We start from the raw sequence: 20,833 nt of genomic DNA, 5'->3' as shown, positions 1-20,833 counted from the left end.
GATTGGGAATCGATCCGAGGGCGATGATGGCGGCATTGATAAATCTGTTTCAATCAGATTTTTCATAACCACTGGTTGTGCTAATCTTCTCTTTCAATCAGGTTTTTGAATAGCGGTATTGATAAATTTGTTTAATCGGGGCGTAAATGAAAAATAACCATGAATTATCTATTTTTAGAAAGTTTGTAAGAAAAAATTACGAATAAATTTTGGAATGTATAGAAGTTGTTGATTTCTTAATGTTTGTAAACTACAAACCTTTAGAGATACTCTAGGTTTTTTTATTTTTCATTTTTATCAAAGGGCAAAATAGGATTCATTTTTTCATGAAAAGAATTAATTCTACGAGTATAATAAACTATCATTATAAAATAGCACCGAGTTCTGTCCTCGTGGTTGCGTATTACTTAACCAATTAAAAGGTTATGGTTTTGATCCTAGATTTAAGAGATATTTAGATATATTTTTTCTACTGTATATCCGGATCCTTATCAGAAAAATTCTCAAAATCTGAATCTGGCAATATATATATATATATATCCAGATTCAGATTCAGATCCAACTGTTACGGTCAGATATTATTCGACCCGTTTTCAGCCCTAGTGTCTCAATCATTTAGAAAGGTCTTTTCTATTTGGTGGTAGCTATATCAAAGATTTTTCTAGAATCAATATGCTTCATGAATTTTAAATTCTTTTCACGCTCAATGGATATCTCCTGAGCTATTATCAGTTTACTTTTTTCTGTGCCCTCCAAGAAAATATGAGAAGAAAATTTTATGTAAATTATCTATTGATTTGAGTTCTCTTATATGTTGTTGCATTGTTTTCAATTAATAGGTGTTTAGTAGTTCATGAAACTAATCAAGAAGATGTTACATGCTACAGTTTAGTATAGTGAAATCATGGAACTAAGCAGAATTGCCAAATGAAATGACAATGGATCAGTTTTTAATGAGTGATTTAAGAAGAAGTAGAGAATAAGATGTTTGTGGAGTCCGCCATTATGGAGCGACGACTTCATTCAGACCTTTTGATGCTTTCCTACACTTCATAGATGGATGGAGCGTAGACCAGTATTCTCATGGTCATATCAAAACCATTGGACCATACATGATGCAATCTTTTATCTTGGTTTGCTTTAGATAAAACCTTAAAGAAAAGTTAATACATTGGCAGTAATCGTTTAGCGATCACACTGTCATAAAACTAATATGTATCTGCATGGCTCTGGGATTGGAAACTAGACATTACACACTGGTTTATAATTCATCCTCTTTGTGCCCACCTTTGAGTCACTGTAGTCACAAAACTAGACTCCAATTTTGGTCATAACCCAGGATATGCCAATGACTTGCATATAACTCAACTGTCCATTGTTGATCCCCCATATGTTCAACTCTCTTCATTAACTTTATCATGGTTTTGAGTTGATAACACCTGCTCTCCAAAATTTTCTTTCCTGTTTCTCTCCTCTTTGTACTTATTTCATTATATTGAAATATGTGGTGGACTCTTCCACCATTTTGCTCAAAAAAAAAAAAAAAGGAAAAGAAAGACAGCTCCTGGTTCAGATGTTCTTCAACAGCGAAAGATGATTTAGTAATATCTCTTCTAGTAGCCTAAGTGATCCATTCATTATCTTCATATCTTTATGTTTGAGTTAACCCCTTATTTCATGCTTAATGATATCTTTCAATCTCTGACTTTTTGTATTTTACCTTTGCCATAAAGGTAAAATATAGGACATGAACAATGCAGCCGGCTCTGCTTCACTTTGTATTTCATCAATTGCCAAATCCTTTGGTCCTTTGACCAGTGTTTTTATTAACATGAGAAACTAGTCTGTATGATCGTGTATGGTTGGAAATGTTGAATTTAGCATCCCTGCAATTACCAGTGGATATCTTTTATGAACAGGTTAGAATGAATGGGCTAACAATCTGAACGTTGCTATCCTAGTTGGATATGTGATACTTGCAGGACATGAAGCTCATTGTGCTCTTACCTTCATTCACTAGCTGTCACATGCCTGTCCAAGATATAGGTGGAGAAGAAATGTCGACAAAACTAGCTGCAAGCGGTCACTGGTTTTTAGGCTTTGCATGGGTCTTATTTTGGCTTTAAATAGGGCTGAAAACAAGTTGAAATGGCCTGCTAATAGCCAAAATATCATGGAAATTCTAAAGAGCAGATTTGTCACTTTTAGCGTTTTGGATTGAAATAAGGATGAATTAGCCAGTCTGCAGGATAAATTTTCTTTTTGTTTTGTCTTTTTTTTTTTGCAGAAAGAATTTCCCAGATTCAGAGGCATTCTGCATGTCATTCAGACCTTTTACTAACTGTTATAAGTCTGGAGGGACTCAAAGTAGGCAGCATAGAACAGCTCAAGCTATTCTGTTTCATGCATAGAGTTTCGCACTTTAAGGAGTGTTTGTTAAACTTGTGACCCCTGAAAGAAACGTCAAAGAAAGTCAGTCCTCTTCTTACAAGATTTAGTGGCCTACACCTTCTCTAAGCAATTTGATTCGTGAATTGGAGATAATTTGCACATGAAAGTCTCCACATTTTTACTTCAGATATCTGCTGTAACTGCTGACTGTCACCATATCACACTATTATCTGGCTCTTATTTCATACACCGTTTTTTTGGGAAGTATCCCTGCTAACATATTTGCTTTGATTGGACATCTAAGACGATCTGTCATTGGGGTGAGATTATCTAATCCAAGTAATTTGGGAATGGTACACCTGTTGATTGATACTCTTATTAAACACTTAAGTGTGTGGGAATATTGATAATCATTTTTTTTGATTGGTTTAGATCTTTATTTCTTTAAATGACTGTTTTGGAACATTTTTAAATCATTTTATTTTATATTTCTTTGGTTGACTACATGTTCTGCTGTTCCAAGTGTCTTGATTGATGCTTTAGCCTTCACTAGGGTGTCTTTCTGATCCTACTTTGACAGGAGCAATGTAAGTAAATGAGAAATATATTTTCTCATATGCAGGCTCATTTGTTTTAATGATTTTTTTTCTAAGAAGTCCTATTTCTCATTTCCCAAAGCCATCTTCTTTGTAGCTGTAGTTATTCTTAACAGGACTGTAAGTATGGATAAGTCTTGCCTATTTTATGAAAACTACTTGAGCTTGATTGCTCCTGAATTCACTTGTTATTTTTGACTGCATAACCTCAAAGTTGCTCTTTAATGGGTAATTTATCTTTACAGCTACAACTGCATTATCCTTTCCAGATTCAAGCCTGTTGGAGTTAAACATGAGAGTTGGTAATCTGTCCTATTTTATTGTACCATGTTTTTGCTCAAAAAAATCTTGTCATATTGTGCTCTTCAGCTTAACTGTCATTTAATTTCTTTAACAATCTTTCACATTACCATATCTACTATTTTGCTACTGATGTTTAGGCGTACTCTGGCCTCATATATTTTGTTACATGATAGAAATGTTGCCATGTCCCACTCTACTTGTGGTCTCACTGATTTATTATGCACACTCTTGTCTGTAGAAGAACTCATAATTAACTTAAACACTGAAGTTCCTAACTTTAAATTACCCATTCTTGTTCAACAGTCAAAGAGGAGCCCTCTTGCTTGTATTTCCTTGGTAAAAATTATGTAGTGATCTAATTTCACCATTGGTTCCTATGCAAGGGGAAGCAATTTCACGTGATTTGTGATCAAATCCAGTGGGAAGTTTCCAGGATGATGGAAACCTGAGACAGTATTTGAGAATGGAAGATCCCATGGGTGGGGACCTTATGCTAGCCAATCAATAAATAGCTCATGGTTCCTAAGGTTGCTGCTCATAACCACAAAGACCTAATGTATTTTGACCAGCTAAAAGCTTTAAATCATATTGGGTTACTCTGAACCACCTAGTCCCATTTCTCTGACCCCTCTTATCTATGACCAAATTATAACTCTCCTCTGTAAACTTAAAATTACATGAAAGATAGATACATGAAGATTTCCAAATACTGTATTTTGTGAATGGTAAATGACTAGAGGCTTGACAATGTCATGTGCATCCTAGACGGATAAGAACATGTAGTCATGGAGATACCAAGCCTTAGCTCTTCTTATGAATGGAAGGAAGGCTTAGCTCAAGCCTCAAGGTCTGAGATTCTGAGGTTCGTAGAGCAACATTTAGTGAATTTATTCCAAGCCTAGCTCCTTTTTCTTTGTTTCACCTTTTTGACCCTCCTAACTTTAAGAAAGGAAAGGGAGACCTCTTACTGCTTTCTATCAAGTATGTATGTCCAAAGATGCAGCATATTATCAGATTCTAATTTTAATCACCCCATAATATACCTTATTTCACCATCGCACAAGTAAAAGCCAGAATGCACAAGGATCCAAATAAATGGAGCGGGTGCAAGAAAATTCTAAACAAACCTAAGTTGATAACATATTAAAACTTTTAAAACTCTGAGATATAAATATTTCTCTTTTTTATTTTCTTTTCTGGTAGTTAAATATCTCCCCATGTTAAAATATAGTTGCAGGCACACTAACATATAAATATACCCCATATTCCTTTTCTTGCAACCTGTATGAATCAACTTTTCTTCTTCCTTAAACCAACTTTATGTTTCTTTAGCAAAGCTTTGCTTTGTTTAGTTTGATTTCCAGCACCTTCTTTTATACACTAAAAGAGAGAATTAGACTACTGTCCAGATGCATAATAGCATTAATATATATATAATAAGACAAGTCACAACATACGAAAACAGCAGGAGATAATAACATATACTCATTGGTGACAGCACATGGAGCCCTAGCAGAGAAGGAAACCCATATACTAAGTCAATTAATTAATTTCTGCTTCTCTGGATTTAGAAAGAAAAGAACTAGTGTCTGTAGAGGACAGCCAAGCCCACCATTCCATGCCAACGCCCAACATATGGAATCAAAACTCTCTGTTGTCCACTAAGGAAAAGAAACAAACCCTAGAGTTGGAATGTCTCTAGATGATTTGGTCCTCCAATTTCCTACTGTAGGATCACTCAAGATCTGGCCTCTAGCTTGTAATCAACTCTTCAACAAAACCATGCCTGAGAACATGATGGTAAGGAGGAGAGGGCCCATCCCGGCCTTCGAGGGGAAGCCACCATCACTGCCCTCAGTAGAAATGGTATTTCCTGAGGGGCCCAGTCCTCCCAAAACTCCTCCTGTCCCAGTGCTGGAGGGTGGGCTGAAGGTGCTGGGTGTTGTGCCTGAGGTGGTTCCTGTGCTGGGGGTGGTTGGGGTGCTTGGTGTAGTGCTTGTGCCTGCAGAACTGAGGAAAGAAAAGAAGGGGGGAAAGAAATTTAGTATTGCGAGCAAATTTGGTACATAACTAATACAAGCAAAATAAGTATTGCAAGGAACTAGGAAGCAAGTCTTTTTTTAAGGATTTTAGAATATTTTCTTGTACCCAAGCAATGGAGAAAAAGAAGAAAGAATCCGTATGATTAAAATAAGATGGCAGAAAGAGCCACTTGGAGGATAAAAGAACTCAGGGAGATGAGATTTCTCTCCAGGCCTACTAGAATAGAGATCAAAATGAAGACTTTTATTTCCTTTTATAAGATTAAAAACATGATCAATGCAGCAACCCAACAAAATATAGATGGAGGAAAGATATATAGGAGGCTGAGAACCCAAAGAGCCCTAAGAAAGCAAAAGATTAAATATTTAATAAAGAAAACCAAGTCATAGGGCAAAAGCTGGCTTTCATTTGAAAGGAGAGCAGATATTGAATCAAAGATGGTGTCAATGATTTTATCAAAGGGCAAAGAAAATTTACCTGTTGCCTTTAGGGTATGTGCAACCAGTGGAACCTGGAAGCCACAGGACAAAGGTTAATTGGTAAAATAGGGTATTTTTGCTTGTATTTGTAGGTGTCAAAGTGGTGGGAGGCCTGGAGACTTACTTGGGTCTGTTGAAGTGATGGTGGCAGTGCCTGAAAAGTCACAAGCCTGTTGAGCCTGCCCTTTTTTCTGGTAGTAGCTGTTGACAGCATAAGAGCAATGGGCAACCACTGTATTGGGATTGTAGCAAATCCCATTTTGTTGAATGGGTCTGCAGTCAGCCCCAGCTCCACAAGCATAGTCCAATGCCTTCTGTAGAGCAGCGCTACCCTGATCAGACTTGCAAACACACCAAGCAGCATCTACCACCACACAAAAGAACACTTTTAGCTCATTTACCAAAACAAGAGCATAAGGTAGAGGGGAAGAAGATATTGCCTGCTGCATGGGAAAATTCACATAATATGTAAAGCTACTTAAGAAAAGGAACCATTCATTTCTACAAATATGCTCTCTGGAAATCCATTATTTGTCCAAGCAGACAAGGAAAAAATGCAGATACATCGATTTAACCGACATGGAGTCCCTCAGCAGTCAGCCCCCTCCCTGTCCTCAAAATACACAGAGAAGCAAGGAAAAAGGAGGAAAAAAGAAAGAAAAGGTAAAACTATAGGTGAGTTTCAATATTGGAGCTGATGTAAGTTCGAGTTGTACATCTTCCCTCAATAACTGAAAATTCAAGTAAAGCAAAAGAAATACCAGGACATAAACAACAGATAGAAGATGTCTTAGGGAAGTGAAAGAAGGTTACTGATCCTGTGCTTGGGAATGATTAGAAACAGCCAGCTTGGTTCTTTTAAGGCACTATACACTCAAGAAAGAGAGAAAAATGCAATAAAAAAAGAGAACATTAATAATAGTTAATTAAACAAATCAATCTCTTAAAAACATAAGCTTACCTGATCCACCTATCATGGCCAACATGAGCACCATTACCAGTGTAGTTGCCATGACTGAAAGAGATGAGTGAAGTGCTCCCAAAGAGAGAGAGATGAGTGAAAGAGGTGAGTGAAGTGCTCACAGAGAGAGAGAGAGATGAGTGAAGCTAGATGTGAGGGATGTGGCAGAAGGGTGTGGGGGGGTGCTGGTTTTATCTGTCTGTATGTGCGCAGGCCTTCATTTTTTACCCACTGTATTGTTTATCTGCTTCTCTGTGGAGGTGTCCTTTGGGAAGCGAGCTATCCTCGCCCTTTGGTTGTGCCTTTATAAACGGTCACAAACCCATGTATAGTTGTATACCCCAGGTCCCCATGTGTGGGGTTTAGGGGGGATGTAGAGTTAAACCCACCAACCACTATGGTTGTTGCTTTTGGGGCCCATTTGGCCCTGTCCCTTTTTTGCCCGTTGAGGTGCTCTCGCCGTGAAACAACATTAGCTGGTCCTCTGTCCCTGCTGGCTCATTTGGTCTGATGTGGTTGGGCAATGGCATCAGCATTTTGTACAACTTGATGCCGTATAGAAAAAATTATATTTTACACCATATGCATCACGTGGCTATGCATGCCATCAATTACAATCGCTCATTTTTATAGCGATGTATCAAGAAGAGCATTTGATGAATGAGGTCTATAAAAATAAGAGGCTATAATTGATGGTATGCACAGCCATATGGTACATGCCGTAGGAGATATAATATCTACATAGAATTTTACTCAAACAACATCATTTCTATCTTCTACTTTGACCCCTTTTCCTTCTTTCCCTTTGGGCTCAAGTTGGTCCACCAATAACCTTATGATCAATGTTTCTTAAGTTTCTGGGTTTAGCAACTACCATTCCATGTTTTTCTCTAAGCCATAAGCCATCCAATTATGAATGGCATCATGCTGTAGCATTAATTCTCTAAGGTGATGATGCCAGGGGTAGACAAAATGGATGCATTGTCCCGTGCATACATAAAAACAAGCATGTATAACAAATTATATACATCATGTTGAAATATATATAAATATACATAAATACAAGCATTTATAACAAATTATATGCATCATTTATTATAATTGGTGATATGAAAAAAAAGCGCTTGATTGGTTCATGTTCAGTGATTCACGAAAACAACTTTGTTTAGGTGAATAAAAGCACTGCTGCCTGTAGTTGTCGCTAAAGTAGGTTGGAAGGACATAATACCGTTGCAGATGATGGAGACTAGCCTAACAAGGAATCTAATAAAGCCATCCCATCAAAGGACCATCTTTATACCCTTGTGACACAGGATTGGAAGCCAATTCAGTGTCATCATCTGGAGCTATCTAAGACGGCTAAGAAATTCAAATAATATTTTTCGATTAGTCTTTTTGGATGTGGTCATTAATTATTATAAATAGTATCAAAGCCAACTTAACCCATGGCTTATATAGACTAGAGAACACTGTAGCACGAGCCTATTGAGGTTAACCATGGACCGATTGTGGTGCTTGTGATTAGATTTGAATTGATTTGAACCCTTAGCCTAACGATAATGTCAGAGCTTAAATAGAGAAAGTATGCGAGGATCCATGTAGACGTGTGTTTAATTTCATATTAGATATACACTAGGTAGGTCTTGAGTATTTATAGAGGACCAAAAAATCTAAATAATACCTTCTGATTAGTTTTTTTTTTGATATATAAATATTATGCTTTGGTAACATAGCATTGTCAAGGCTGCTGATTACGGCCTCTCTTAGTATCTCAGCATCCTTTTGAAGAACAGAGTGTGAAAAGGATGAAGGCTTGGCATGTAGCTATTGTTGCTTCCCAACCTGAAGGGTAGGCTGGAGAAGGAACCATCTTAAGTTAATGCTTGAATGGTCTCTAACACTTTAAATAAAGTTTAGAGAGTGAAGGGACTACACCATCCTGATCAGCTTGATTCAGCCTTGGTGTGGCACATCAAGTGTGAAGGTCACACACTGGCCCACCAAAACTTTAAAGCATCTGCTTTCTAGAAAAGTTCAGGAGAATATTTGAAAATTTGTACAATCAGTACAATTACTGTGTTATAATATTGCCACATATTGTTTAATAAATATATGAGTTAGGTGAATCATCTAAGTAGTTCCCAATTGTAAGCATATCAACGGAATCGATAGCATTGGTGATTTACAATAGAGTGGCGACTACGAAGTTGCACCACCTCTTTAATTATGCTCCACTGGGATCCAAATAGAGCTTCCACTACTGGAATATTTGAATTTGAACTGATTGCCCTGGAAACTTGCATGTTGTGCGTGTGAAAGAGTCCTAGGATCAAGAATATTGTTTTGAAGAACAGCTTGTGGAGGGTGGGATCAACTTCTCTGTCTTGGAATAAATGGGAGAGAGATATGTGCTAATTTCCAAATGGAATCAAAGAAAAGGAAATATGTCTGCCATAATTTGGTGCCATCCACTTTGAATTCTTTCTTTGCATCTAATAATAAAAGGAGGAGATATAGACACAGCATTATCCAGAATGCTGGTTTATTGAGTCTTTTTAATTATGCTCAGTATTATCCTAGTTCTTTGGTGCGCGAACTATTTGTTAAGGATCACAGGAATGTGTCTTAGCTCATTTTAGATGGTAAAAAAAAAAAAAAATATCTAGTACAGTTAGGTCTTAGAGATGAACAAAAGAAAAAAGAAAAAAGAAAAAAAATTAAGGACTCGTTTGATTCGCGAGACAAAGATGAGGAAAAGTGTGGTCAACGAGAAAATAAAAGAATACCTCTTGTTTGGTTGGAGTTTTTAAAGGAGAAAGGTGAGAATGTAATATTTTGATTAGCATTTCTATAAGAATGGATTTTCATGTTTCATTAGAATGAAAAATCATCGGGGACATGGGAAAGCTACTTTCCCACGTTGAGAATTAGGTTTTTTTTCTCCAAAAGTATCTATGGGTAAGATCTTTCTTTTTATTAAGGGTGTAATAGATATTTTATACAACTTTCTCATAAAAGTAAATGCTCAACTAGATATAAGCCATTCAAAATATTTCATTAAAAAAAAAAATTCTTTTCTCAAATCAAATGGATCCTAAAGAAAAAACTTAATGTGTTTATCAAGATTTCTGACATTAGAAATGATTGTTGAGTCCATGATAAATGTTGGATGTAGTCAGTATAACATAAGATGTCATGTGCCTTGTTTGTACCCGATGAGACCCACAAAAAGAGCCAGTCACATGCTTAGAGTCCGAGTATATTGCCCCTCATTCACCACTACGTTCTAAGACCTAAGGGTGGTTCAGCCAATGAAGCTAAAGCCCCAGTGTCATGATGCAAAAGAATTGTTTTGAACATCGAAGCAACATCAATTCTTTGCGGGAAAAAAAATTATGTTGAATTGTAATTCGTTTTGTATTCTTGAAATGTAGTCTTAATTTATTTGTCAATCAGTTTTTGAAACTGTTTTCAGATGATCAAATTTCTATTAGCTGTTTATGACTTTTCTTTTTCAATTGACAACCCCAACCTTTTCCCACGTTCAAAGCAGTAGATGACAAAAAGAACTCGGTATGGGTTAAAAGAAAAAACAAGAGAGACTGCAAAGCCTGGAAGGTTCGCTTTACCCAGAGACTGATCATTGAGTCTGGTTGTAATATAAGAGTGGGGACTCGTAACATGTAATCCTCAAAATCTGGAAAAGAACAGTTCTAAAAAGGATGAGAACAGCTCAGTATATGTTACAGTTCTTGACATAGAATTTACAAGAAGGCATCATGAACAACTGATATTTACTTGGTTGCTGGTGAAATATACTGATATTGGTGGTGGTGATGAATTTAGTGGAATGTCATGCGGCGCGCCACCGGTGATGAAATTTTGAACATATAAGGTTAAAAAACAAATCAAATAAGAGCTAAATTCATAAATTTATACGTGATATATATGTGTATGTGTGTGTGTATGTGTGTGTGTGTGTATGTATGTATGTATGTATGTATTGCTATACCGGATGGCTTATATAGTTCTAGTATGAATATATTTAAAAAAGTCAAAAATAATAAGTCTCGATTCTCGAAGTACTCTAGGCAGCTTTCTCTTACCGATACATGGAGCTCCTCCAGCGTGGTCAGCTATATACGAAGCTATTCAATTTGCAGTTTTGTTGATTTTTCTGTAGACATGTTTGACATGGAAGGCGACACCAGTGAAATATATCTTTGGCCCCCAACTGTAGTCTAGTATTTCTGATAATACTGATGAAAATAATTTTCTCTACCAGAGAGAGAGAGTTCATTGGACAGTACCCTAGATCGGTAGTCCAATAATTTTGAAAACATCAGCGACTAACCTTGATAAGTTTGTTATGAGGATATGATTTTATCTACAGCAGATCCTCTATAATGCCAGTTGAATTTATCGAGCTTTAAATGACCAGATGGCATGTTGCTCCCGTCCATGCTAACTGCTCAGCCTTAAAAACTTAGGTGGTCTGCTCGGCCTTTAGAATTGATTGACTGCTTGAAATAAGAGCTGATGGGGCTTGTTTGACCTTGAAGCATCCAACCATCTGTCATTGAATCAATGTTCAAAAGAAATTAAGGACACATCCAACAAAGTCCATTTCACGGCTTGTATTATTCTGGTAAGAAGGTCATATCAATGATTGATTGCAAAGAAAGTCGACAGGATCAAATGAGCTTCATAAATTATCTCATCCCATCCAGCAAGCTGTTGGAATTTTTAAAATTTTCTGTGATTTTTCAGATTTTAGAGATTTCTTTGAAGGGATTTATGTGGTGTCTCTTTGAAGGGCTTTAGGTGGCAGGAAAATCTTTAAATCTCTTTGCAACCTCCTTCTCAAATTCTTCTTGTTTTAGGCCTCTTGGGCGGCTCATATCTTGCAGATGCCAGATGGATCAGACCTGAACTATGGTATGGCGAGGGGTGGCAATTTATTTTGGTCGAGGCGGTTTACAGTTTGATATGTTAGTCAAGACAATTAAGGTTTATGGATTTAGCCCTCATGACCTAATCGATTACCGAACAACATCCTTAAGATTTATCATGTTTTTTTCCCTATTTTAATTTTTGCTTGTCGATTTCTCACTTTATTTGGATGTAAAACTTAAGTCACCTGTCTTCGATCATGTTTCTTTTTTTTTATCTACTAAGGTATGAGTTGACAAATGAAACATTAGTTAGATTTGTGGGTAGATATGAGTCAGTATCCAATGAATATGTTAGATATGGATCTATACTTTTAACGCCATCCATCATGAATAAGTTTATGGGCTAAAGATTTTAATGACCCAATGTGAACCTGACCAATCGCCATCACCAACCAGGTTCCCTTGGAGACATAAAAATCATGGAAGAACAACCGACCAACCTGCCTCCAGAGTTATTATTTCTCTTTCTTCCTACGAGTCACCATACCTCAGCAGCCTCTTTAGCTCGTAATTCATTATCCTCTCATTTTCATTCACATTCTTTTAGTAGTACATTAGACAATAGAGCTCTTAAAGTAGACATTATTTCGACTCATTTTACCATGCTTTCATGATATTATTCATATGCTTTGTAATACCATGCTATCAGCTTTCTTCATATTCAAACTTCAGTGGCTTATTTATCCACGTCATGAAAATATGTACTGTCTCTACCTAAATGTCTTGAAGAACATCTTGCATCCAATAACAAAAAATAGCTCATTGTTAAGAGTATATCACTATAAACATTTCTGGTGCATTCAATCTGACACATGAGAATCATGTAGTCAGTTGATTCATACAATTTTTTTTTTAATCCAACAGGATCCAGTACTGCACTTACTTACAAAGTCATGATAAGTGATTGATCATCTTAGACAGCTTTACAATCGCATGTTGAAAAGGTGCTGAGGTATTAATCCCAGTCAGAATCAAAGAAACCAGCATCTTTCATCTCAGAGTAGTAGACATTCTCCAACCGCAAATCTTCCTCCTGTAACCAACCAGAAAAAAAGAAAATAAAACAAGGACATTGTATCAATTGTGGTAATTCTTGAATTATCCAAAAATATGAATTTCATAATATGGGGAAAATGGAAGCCAACCTGGAAAAAATCTGCCAGGAATGTTACATACAGAAGTGGAAGATAAAGAGAGTGGTAGCATATAGTTGTTAGATTGAACAACCTGTATAGAAACAACATTAAATATTTGACAGCAATTATTTTGAAAATGATACCTCATCGTTGGAAAAGCTGTATAAAATATTACCAAAGCCCAAATCCAGCTCCATTTCCCATTAGCACGCAGGCAAACAGCGATAACAGATTCAGTAAGAACATTGCACAGATGTAGTTGTAGAATGCCGGTCTTGCTGTAGAAGGTCGAAAGAATTATTGAGCTGACCAGAAGAGAACAGAAGACTTATAAAGACATGTGGAATAAGCTAAAGATAAGGATACCTGGTAACCTTTCTCTCCACTTTGAGTGGTGCATGAAGAAAATTAAGCCATAAACTGCAGTAAGCAACAGCCTGTGTACAATCCACAAACCCCATTTCACACGATTGGCTGATTCACTATTATCGATGAATAATGGAACTCCAAAACCAAATGCATAGAGAGCCTGAAGAAGGAAAAACTTTCAGAACCATATCATGTACATGCTATTGTAAACATAACCAACAACCAGGGAAACTCTTGATCAAGATTAACAGTAAATTTTGGTCTCCACTGATGCACATATTCAAACACAAGTCAATTCAGTTCAGAAATAACCATGCAGAAATGATCCAAAATCAGCAGTAGCAAACGCATATTGGGGGGAAAAAAGCTGTCAGTCTACTGCAAACTGTTTACCTCGTACCCAAGCTGATGTAATCTAATAGGTCATATAATCAGTCAGTTTCATATTTCATGTATTTTAAGTTATTAAACCAATGAATTTAGGATGTTTTGAAGTCATAATTGGTGTAGAACTACTCATATTAAATTCTTATCTTAAGCTAGTCAATTTCCTTTTTGTGAAAGGGAAGGTCATGCCTTCTGGACCCTATTCATTTTGGAGGACTTGTGTTAGCCGGTCATATTTATTGAAGGTTGCGGAGTGGAAGTCAGCCAAAGTCAATGCAAATGTATTTTATTGGTGATGATGCCTATATGTAGGGCTTTATGCAGCATGACAGTTTTTATTTGAAAATTCATCCATTTCTATCCTCCTCCAAACAACAAAAGTAGAAATAAAGGGAGCAAAGAGCTATTCCCTCTCCACTTCTCTAAACTTGAGGTGGATTTCTTTTCCCTTTTCCCTTTTCCATATGGATTCTCTGTTTCAGTCTTTTAGATCACATTCTTTTGGGACTTGAACACCCACTTTCTCAATTTTTTGGCCATGAATTATCCTTCCTTCTTGCATGCTTACGAATCATTCGGTGCATTCCTTATGTATCAATTTATGGGGATTGTGGTGGTCACCAGTAGGGCACAAACTGCATAAAGAGTTATAGAATGAAGAGGTCAGCATATGTATTTCTCAAATACAATCCCTTCTGCTAGCAGAAGAGTCAGGTAACAAACTTTGCTAAATTCAAAGACATATCAGAATTTTTACCCTTTTTTTTCTGCAGAGTCATACAAACTTCTCATTTTTGTAGGAGCAGGTTATCTTGTTTAGGTACAAGAAGAATGCAACTTCTGGAGCGGGTCGAGTCCGTATCGCCGCGGAGCAACTGCAGCGTCCGGATCTGATCTATCTACTCGGCAATTCATCCGGCTATTGGGATTTCCGGCTATTGGGATTTCCGGCAATTCTTCTTCGTTCTGTCCCGGCAAACAAGGGTAGGTAATCTCATCCATTGTCATCTAGAGGTTGCTTTCTCTGCAAGTTCTTTGTTCTCGATTTAGGAGAACTTTGCTCTTTCGGTTCAAAAATGGGGAAGTGGTCTCTCCGCAAGCAAGCGAGCTGGGCGGGGAACAAAAGAAGAAAGAGAAGGGTCTAGTCGGGTAGGGTGGGATAGAAGGAGCATTTCAGGCGATCAAGGGCGTCCCTGGGCGAGGAGTAGAGTTTTCTTTCGAGTCAAGGGGATAGGATAGGACGATGAGAGCTTTCCATTGGCTTCCCAGGGAAAGACTCCAGATGTATGAATGGGCAGACCAGATGAGACTCCAGATGCATTTTCTCACTGATTCCACTGGTTCTCGATTGCTGTACACAACCACATCCCGGTGAGGCTAGAGAAACTGGAGCTCCTAGGGAAGAAGCACTATGGAAAGAAGGGCGTCGAAAGGCACGCACCTCGAAGGCGGACTTGTACTTGTAGCGTCAGCATCATCCCGAAACTCATGATGTAGCAGCCATTTTTACAAGGCTACACCACCTGACCGGGGGGCTGTTGTTTGCTCACCACTGGGAGATGGAACCATATCCAATCAATGGGGCTTCTTTGTTCAATCTCTTGAGGTCGAAGAAAGGATTGACGGCCTGTTGATCAAGGAAAGTGGTCTTAAGGAGGGTTCTGGGCGGGTAGGTTTGATGCTAGCTTTGTTGCCTTGGCATTGGCTGATTAAAGACATCCTCGCAAAGGCGCCATCTTTCTTAAGTAAAAACGTGACTTTCATAGGCCTCTAGGTCTTTTACTGGTGCTCTACTTGAAACATCTGGAGTCTTAAGCCACTCAGCCATACCTCCAAGTTGTTGATCGGAATTGGATGTGTCGGGTTGGGTTGGTTGCCCGAAGATCCGATTCACTACGCAAGCCGTAGCGCGCGTACTCTTCTTTACTGAGCGAGACAGACTCTATCCAGATCTATGGATCTCCCCTAGAGAGAGACCGGCTATTGGGATTTCCGGGGAGGAGTACTGTTGATTTTGATCCCTCAAAAGAGATAAGTATACTTTTTTTCCCATAAGAGGTATAAATAATATAGAAAGTACTCTAAATAAGATATTTATTATTTTTGACAACTTCCTTCATTCAACAGTTGTGGCCCCCACCCAACAAAGAAATAAAAGGCAAAAGATCCCAAGTGACATACTCTGACAACTGATAGTCTTTTTATTCCACAGGGATTTGGTACGGCCAGTTTAACACTCCTACACACTGCTCATCAAGATCATCTTTATCTATATTTTGATCTACTTAAAAGCAAACCAGGTTTGCTTAACAATTCAACATCATTTTCTCACTGGTGCTCTATCAGTTCTCGTCATCATGTATCATATAATTGCCCATAGTAGTCATGAGTAGTGAAATCATCATCTGCAATGCTACAGATGGTGATAGAGCAATACATTCTGTGTCTCTGCTCATATCTCTCTTCCAGTTGTTCAAGTCATACGTCTCATAATTAACACTTGACACATTGCATTGCCCAAATTCTTTTCTGTTATATAGGACTAGAAATAAGAATATCTAAAGTTGTCCTAGGCAAAGCCAACACGAAGGGCTAGCTGTTGGTGCAGAAGTGAGAACGAAGGACATCGTAAATTTGATATCTAACATACGAATGAAATCAGATAAGCATGTTCTGAAGCACTATATAGAATTTTAACAATAATACAGAGCAATGCTCACCTTGAGTAATATATCAGCAGAAACTATGACTCCTGAGATAACAAATGTACGTGTTAAAGCTTCCAGCCCACTTGCATGATTTCCATGAAGTAAAAAGGCCACCAAGCTAACTTCCAAGAACAACATTCCTGATTTTGTAAACAACGATAACATATTCCATGAGAATTCCTTTCCAGGAGTACACTGCCATGCCTGTTCCAAATTGAAGATGACGATTAGATAATGGGATAACTAGTTAAGCATATAGAATAATAGTTTAAAAGCAGATCCATTGTTGGAAGTCCAATTGAAAGACAAATTTAACCAGTGACAAACTCTAGAAAAATCTGCACTAAGTTTGGGTTGAAACAGGACCATTTGTCTGCAAGCAATAGGATCAGCATTATTTGGCATTCGGGTGTCGAACACAACATCCTCCAAAAATCTAGGCACAGGGACAGGATATATATTTAAATTAATATTCAAATTGATGACTAACCATGATATATTTCCATTAAAACATAATGATATTTTGTTTAAAGTATCCACCAATTTTTATACTTGTGATAATTTTATATTAAAAACTTAATAACACTTTTTTTAAGTATCCATTAATCTTAATAAGTTTATATTGAAATATAAGGACACTTCTCTTGAAATGTTTAAAACCTTAAGGGGTCCCTTTAAGAGTCCCCTACACGACACTCCCAAAAAAAAGTACTAAGTATTAGACAGTTTCTGCCAATGTCAATATGTCACTTCAAATTAGAATGTCCAACCATGCCCAAGTATCCAAAAGTGTTGATATTCTCAGAAAACTTAAAATGGAGTGTCCATGTAACATATTATAAAGTTATGAATTGAATTGCATATATATATATTAAAAGAATATTTTTCTCTGCAAAGATTAAAAGCAATAGAATTCATAACGGAACAGCAGTGAATCATTATTCAAGAAGATCTGGAATAAGATTGCTCCATTTTCCTTCTAAAAGTTAATTCCTATTGCTTAAACTGATTACAACCCTAATACATTGGCAGACTTCTACAACATGCCAAGCTAAGATGCCCACAAACTGTTGTAGTTAATACTGAAGAAAGAAGCATAACTAGAGTGATTTCTGCATTGCTGTGTATGATGGTCATCATATACATCAAGATCCTAACAAAATACATAGATTTGGCTTACAAGACTACAAAAACAACATATCGAACCTTAACCTGAAAAGGCAACTGATAACTAGTATTTTTGTTCCCTAAAGCCCTATTTTCAAGTCAGTTGATTTTCTACAAGACAGACAGAGCCCAGATACAAAGATTCCAAAATTTCTGCACATATTAGCCAATCTCAATCATATAAATAGCGAAATAATAGCTTGTTTTATGCTCATATGCATGTGACAATTTATATTGATGAGAAATAGATAGTAAGCCCTCCTTTTAGTGGCTATTCTCCATTTACTACATGTCATGAAAAAGGCAATGGCGACCAGAAGAAGTTGAAATAAATCATGAGGTAACCCTGTCATTTACAGTATAAAAGTTTTCATGCTCGCCAAAAATCCCTTGTGTGTACATTCCATGGCATCTGAAAGGAGATATCTATGAAATTAGGGACACAAGGAGGGAGTTGTGGCAGGTAACCATGCACTGGAAGACATGGCAGCAAGTGCTTCAAATAGAAAAATAAACTGAAAAGAGGCATTTTCCCAGTGATAAGAAGTGTAAAAAAATGTAGGCATAAGCATAATAAACTGATGCATCCGAAGACGCTGAATCCTTTCACCCTAGATAGAAGCAAGCAAAGACGCTCGCCATAAGATAAGGAGCTGAACTCCAAACTGATATACGATCCGGTTCCCCCTCCGGAGCGAGGCTTTGAGCCTTGTGTCCAAAGCATAATGAGAAGTGGCCCTAGGGGTTTTTCACAGGATTTCTCGTTACTCATGTCAGCATTCTCACTTCTGATATCTCCAAGTGTTGTCACCAAAAACCTTCCGGGTAATTTATGGCAGGACAATGCCCTGTGCTTTCCTGTATGTGAGGAATTCCCCCCGGGGGGGTTATTATGTTTATGGAAATAAGAGGGATACCTTCAGTGTAACTCAGTGGGCTTTGTTGTCTACACTGAGGACTATCTTAAGACCATATCTTTTTTCAACAATTAGTGAATTAAATACAAACTGAGCCTGCAGAAAAGAAGTCATTGATTGTAAACATAGTCAAACTAAAGTAGTATGTCTCGGCATGTTCTATTACAGAGTTTTGATAAATTTTTGTTTTAAACCATAGGCAAATTATATGATACAGTAATCTTTAATCTGTTCAGAATAACCATTATAAGGTGATAAGTTTCATGGATCACAGGGAATAGAAGAAATTGCATTGTGTGGTTTATTTGGATGAATTGCAGGTGCGATTCTAATTTAAAACAAATAAAGCTAACACTTCCCTCATTTTCAAAATTTTTAGAATACCTCCTTTATTCCTTACTCGATTTGACCTAACGTTCTGTTCTTGTGCAATGTCACTCATCACCAACAAAACTTAATGAAACTTTCTCCCAAAACATTCTACCGAGTAAAATTACAAAATTAAGCAACAACAAACACTTAGCCGATCATACAAACACTCAATCTCTTTCAGCCAAAAGAGGTGGTCCAGAAAGGGCTAGATAGCAAAAGAGTTTAACCACTTTAATCCATTCTTTTAAAAAGAGACCATGGCATCAGTTGGATTCAGGTTCAAAAAATTACATTGCAAATATTTACTCCAAATATCGTGTTTTTTAGACGCTAACACAGCAGGAGGCAAGAAAAAGCCAATATTCTACTACTAAAATATCAAGGTTTTGAGAGAATTGTCGATCGAGGTGAACCCTCAGTTCCACTTTTGAAATCAATTCTGAAAACTTAATCGAAGAGCAACAGAAACACCGAAACTAAAATCTTAGCATCTTCTAGCGAGAAGCCAAAAAGATTAGCATACCTGGAGAGCGCACCACAAGAGATTCAAAATGCTAACGAGCCATAGGAGGGCGTAGTACGCGATCATGATGTAAGACCGGCCATAGGTGACCTTTGCGAAGCTCCTACGCGCATGGGAAGCCAGGTACACGACGAAAAGGGCCGACGGAACGATCAGGGCGAGGTTGTACCAGATCCCGTGACACTCCGAGACCCATGACGAAAACGCCTGCCCGCTCCCCTCTCCGTCCGCCGGATGAGTCCCGTCCGGCGAGATCGCGAGAGGGAGCCCCGAGATTTTCACAAGTCCTCTCATCTCCGCGGCTCTTCGCAGGAGCGCATCACGAGAAACCCTCGACTTCGAAGCCGATCGAATCAATAACGTCGATCCAGGGTTAGAAAACGGAGCAATCGTCAAACGCTGGAGATCGGAAGGAGAAGTTCTCAGAAACCCTAACCCTAGGTGGTATGGAGGAAGAAGAAGAGAGCGCCTTCGAAGTCGAGATGAGAACGAGGCCCGGAGTCTCCGACCTTCTGCCGGGATCCGATTTCGCGTATCTTAACGCACATTACTCGTTGATCGAACGGCCCAGATGATCCGTAGAATTGTTGGACCCAATGGATCAAATTCGTCGAACGGATTACTGGATCAAATTCGTCGAACTTTTATCAGTAATCTTCGCCTTTCTCAACCCAGCCAGCTTGTCAGTAATCTTCTCACCTTTTGTGCCTAATTTACTAAAGATCAAATTGTCATCATATTTGTTTGCATTGGCTCTTATCCTTTTCTTGATGCCTAAATATAGAAAATGTGGCAACAACATGCATTCATGATGTACAGGACTTGTTGTTTTGGTTCGTACAAAGAATTTTTTTTTAGAATATTTTTTCTAAAAAGCTAATGCCTCAAAAAGTAGTTTTTGCATGTTTAATTGATCAGAAAAAAGCGACACATTCCGTAATGACTTATATTGAGTTGGACATCTACTTTTTTGAAAAAATTATATAAAATGCTTGCTATGCCCTTAATAAAGTAAAAGATTTGATCCCATTCTATCTAAAAATTTATGAATATTTTTGAAAAAAAAATACTTCAATTCTCAACTAGTGGGAATTGAAATTTTCCATATCCAATATGAGTTTTTCTTTCCCAAATCTTATTTTCATGAAAAAGCTATTTTCTATCTTTCTTCTTTAAAAACTCAACTAAATATGAGGTATTATTTCTTTTTTTTTCCATTGATCACACTTTTTTTCCTCCTCTTCCGGCGAATCAAATGGGTCCATAATAGGGGCTAAAAGTGGATCGGATTACATCCAATCGTATCCATTTCCGTATCCGATTCGGATCGGATTTGGATACTTTTTTTTATCCGATTGAATCTGGATACAGATTCGGATGGTCAGTTCAAAAATCTTCCGGATACAGATATGGATGCGGATGAACCTAATTTTTTCAGATTCGAATATCCGAATAAGGATAAGTGAAAAGAAGAAGTTTAAATTAAGTTAAATCAGAAAATTAATTAAGTGATTAACCAAACCTAA

At 37.5% G+C, this 20,833-nt stretch overlaps 2 protein-coding genes and 1 long non-coding RNA gene across 4 annotated transcripts; 1 reads left to right on the top strand and 2 right to left on the bottom strand.

The window, feature by feature from the left end:
* Window positions 1-1,646: 1,646 nt before the first annotated feature.
* On the top strand, window positions 1,647-19,298 carry LOC120104512. Its single transcript, XR_005506901.1, has 3 exons — window positions 1,647-1,661; window positions 14,331-14,334; window positions 18,251-19,298. It is a non-coding gene; the product is annotated as an uncharacterized LOC120104512 (long non-coding RNA).
* On the bottom strand, window positions 4,745-7,058 carry LOC103704468 (PLASMODESMATA CALLOSE-BINDING PROTEIN 3). Of its 2 annotated transcripts, XM_017842125.3 has the most exons (5): window positions 6,774-6,945; window positions 6,574-6,678; window positions 5,937-6,420; window positions 5,811-5,844; window positions 4,745-5,300 (listed from the first exon to the last, which is right to left on the bottom strand). In XM_017842125.3, exons 3-5 carry the CDS (start codon window positions 6,259-6,261, stop codon window positions 5,054-5,056), a joined length of 606 nt encoding a protein of 201 aa, XP_017697614.1. In that variant the 5' UTR covers window positions 6,262-6,420; window positions 6,574-6,678; window positions 6,774-6,945; the 3' UTR covers window positions 4,745-5,053. The 2 variants fall into 2 exon arrangements, with proteins under 2 accessions (XP_017697614.1, XP_008785981.1); XM_008787759.4 differs by lacking the exon at window positions 6,574-6,678 and having other exon boundaries at window positions 5,937-6,176; window positions 6,774-7,058.
* Window positions 12,450-19,857, bottom strand: LOC103704466 (protein CANDIDATE G-PROTEIN COUPLED RECEPTOR 2-like). Its single transcript, XM_008787758.4, has 6 exons — window positions 19,308-19,857; window positions 16,341-16,532; window positions 13,231-13,393; window positions 13,040-13,142; window positions 12,874-12,955; window positions 12,450-12,761 (listed from the first exon to the last, which is right to left on the bottom strand). Exons 1-6 carry the CDS (start codon window positions 19,599-19,601, stop codon window positions 12,684-12,686), a joined length of 912 nt encoding a protein of 303 aa, XP_008785980.2. The 5' UTR covers window positions 19,602-19,857; the 3' UTR covers window positions 12,450-12,683.
* Window positions 19,858-20,833: the final 976 nt, after the last annotated feature.

Source organism: Phoenix dactylifera, unplaced genomic scaffold, assembly GCF_009389715.1.
Source record: "Phoenix dactylifera cultivar Barhee BC4 unplaced genomic scaffold, palm_55x_up_171113_PBpolish2nd_filt_p 000007F, whole genome shotgun sequence".
NCBI classification, from domain to species: Eukaryota; Viridiplantae; Streptophyta; class Magnoliopsida; order Arecales; family Arecaceae; genus Phoenix; species Phoenix dactylifera.
The sequence above is the reverse complement of the archived record's forward strand: the minus strand, read 5'-3'. Positions and strand labels throughout refer to the sequence as shown.

What these genes read in the sequence shown, in the direction of transcription:
- LOC103704468 (XM_017842125.3), bottom strand. Translation starts at nt 6,261, where the DNA reads ATGCAGCAGGCAATATCTTCTTCCCCTCTACCTTATGCTCTTGTTTTG. An exon ending in CATCACTTCAACAGACCCAA is followed by an intron (nt 5,845 to 5,936) that starts GTAAGTCTCCAG and finishes TGTGGCTTCCAG; the next exon opens with GTTCCACTGGTTGCACATAC. An exon ending in ACATACCCTAAAGGCAACAG is followed by an intron (nt 5,301 to 5,810) that starts GTAAATTTTCTT and finishes TTCTTTCCTCAG; the next exon opens with TTCTGCAGGCACAAGCACTA.
- LOC103704466 (XM_008787758.4), bottom strand. Translation starts at nt 19,601, where the DNA reads ATGAGAGGACTTGTGAAAATCTCGGGGCTCCCTCTCGCGATCTCGCCG. An exon ending in GTGGAGAGAAAGGTTACCAG is followed by an intron (nt 13,143 to 13,230) that starts GTATCCTTATCT and finishes GACCTTCTACAG; the next exon opens with CAAGACCGGCATTCTACAAC. An exon ending in GGAGCTGGATTTGGGCTTTG is followed by an intron (nt 12,956 to 13,039) that starts GTAATATTTTAT and finishes GTTTCTATACAG; the next exon opens with GTTGTTCAATCTAACAACTA.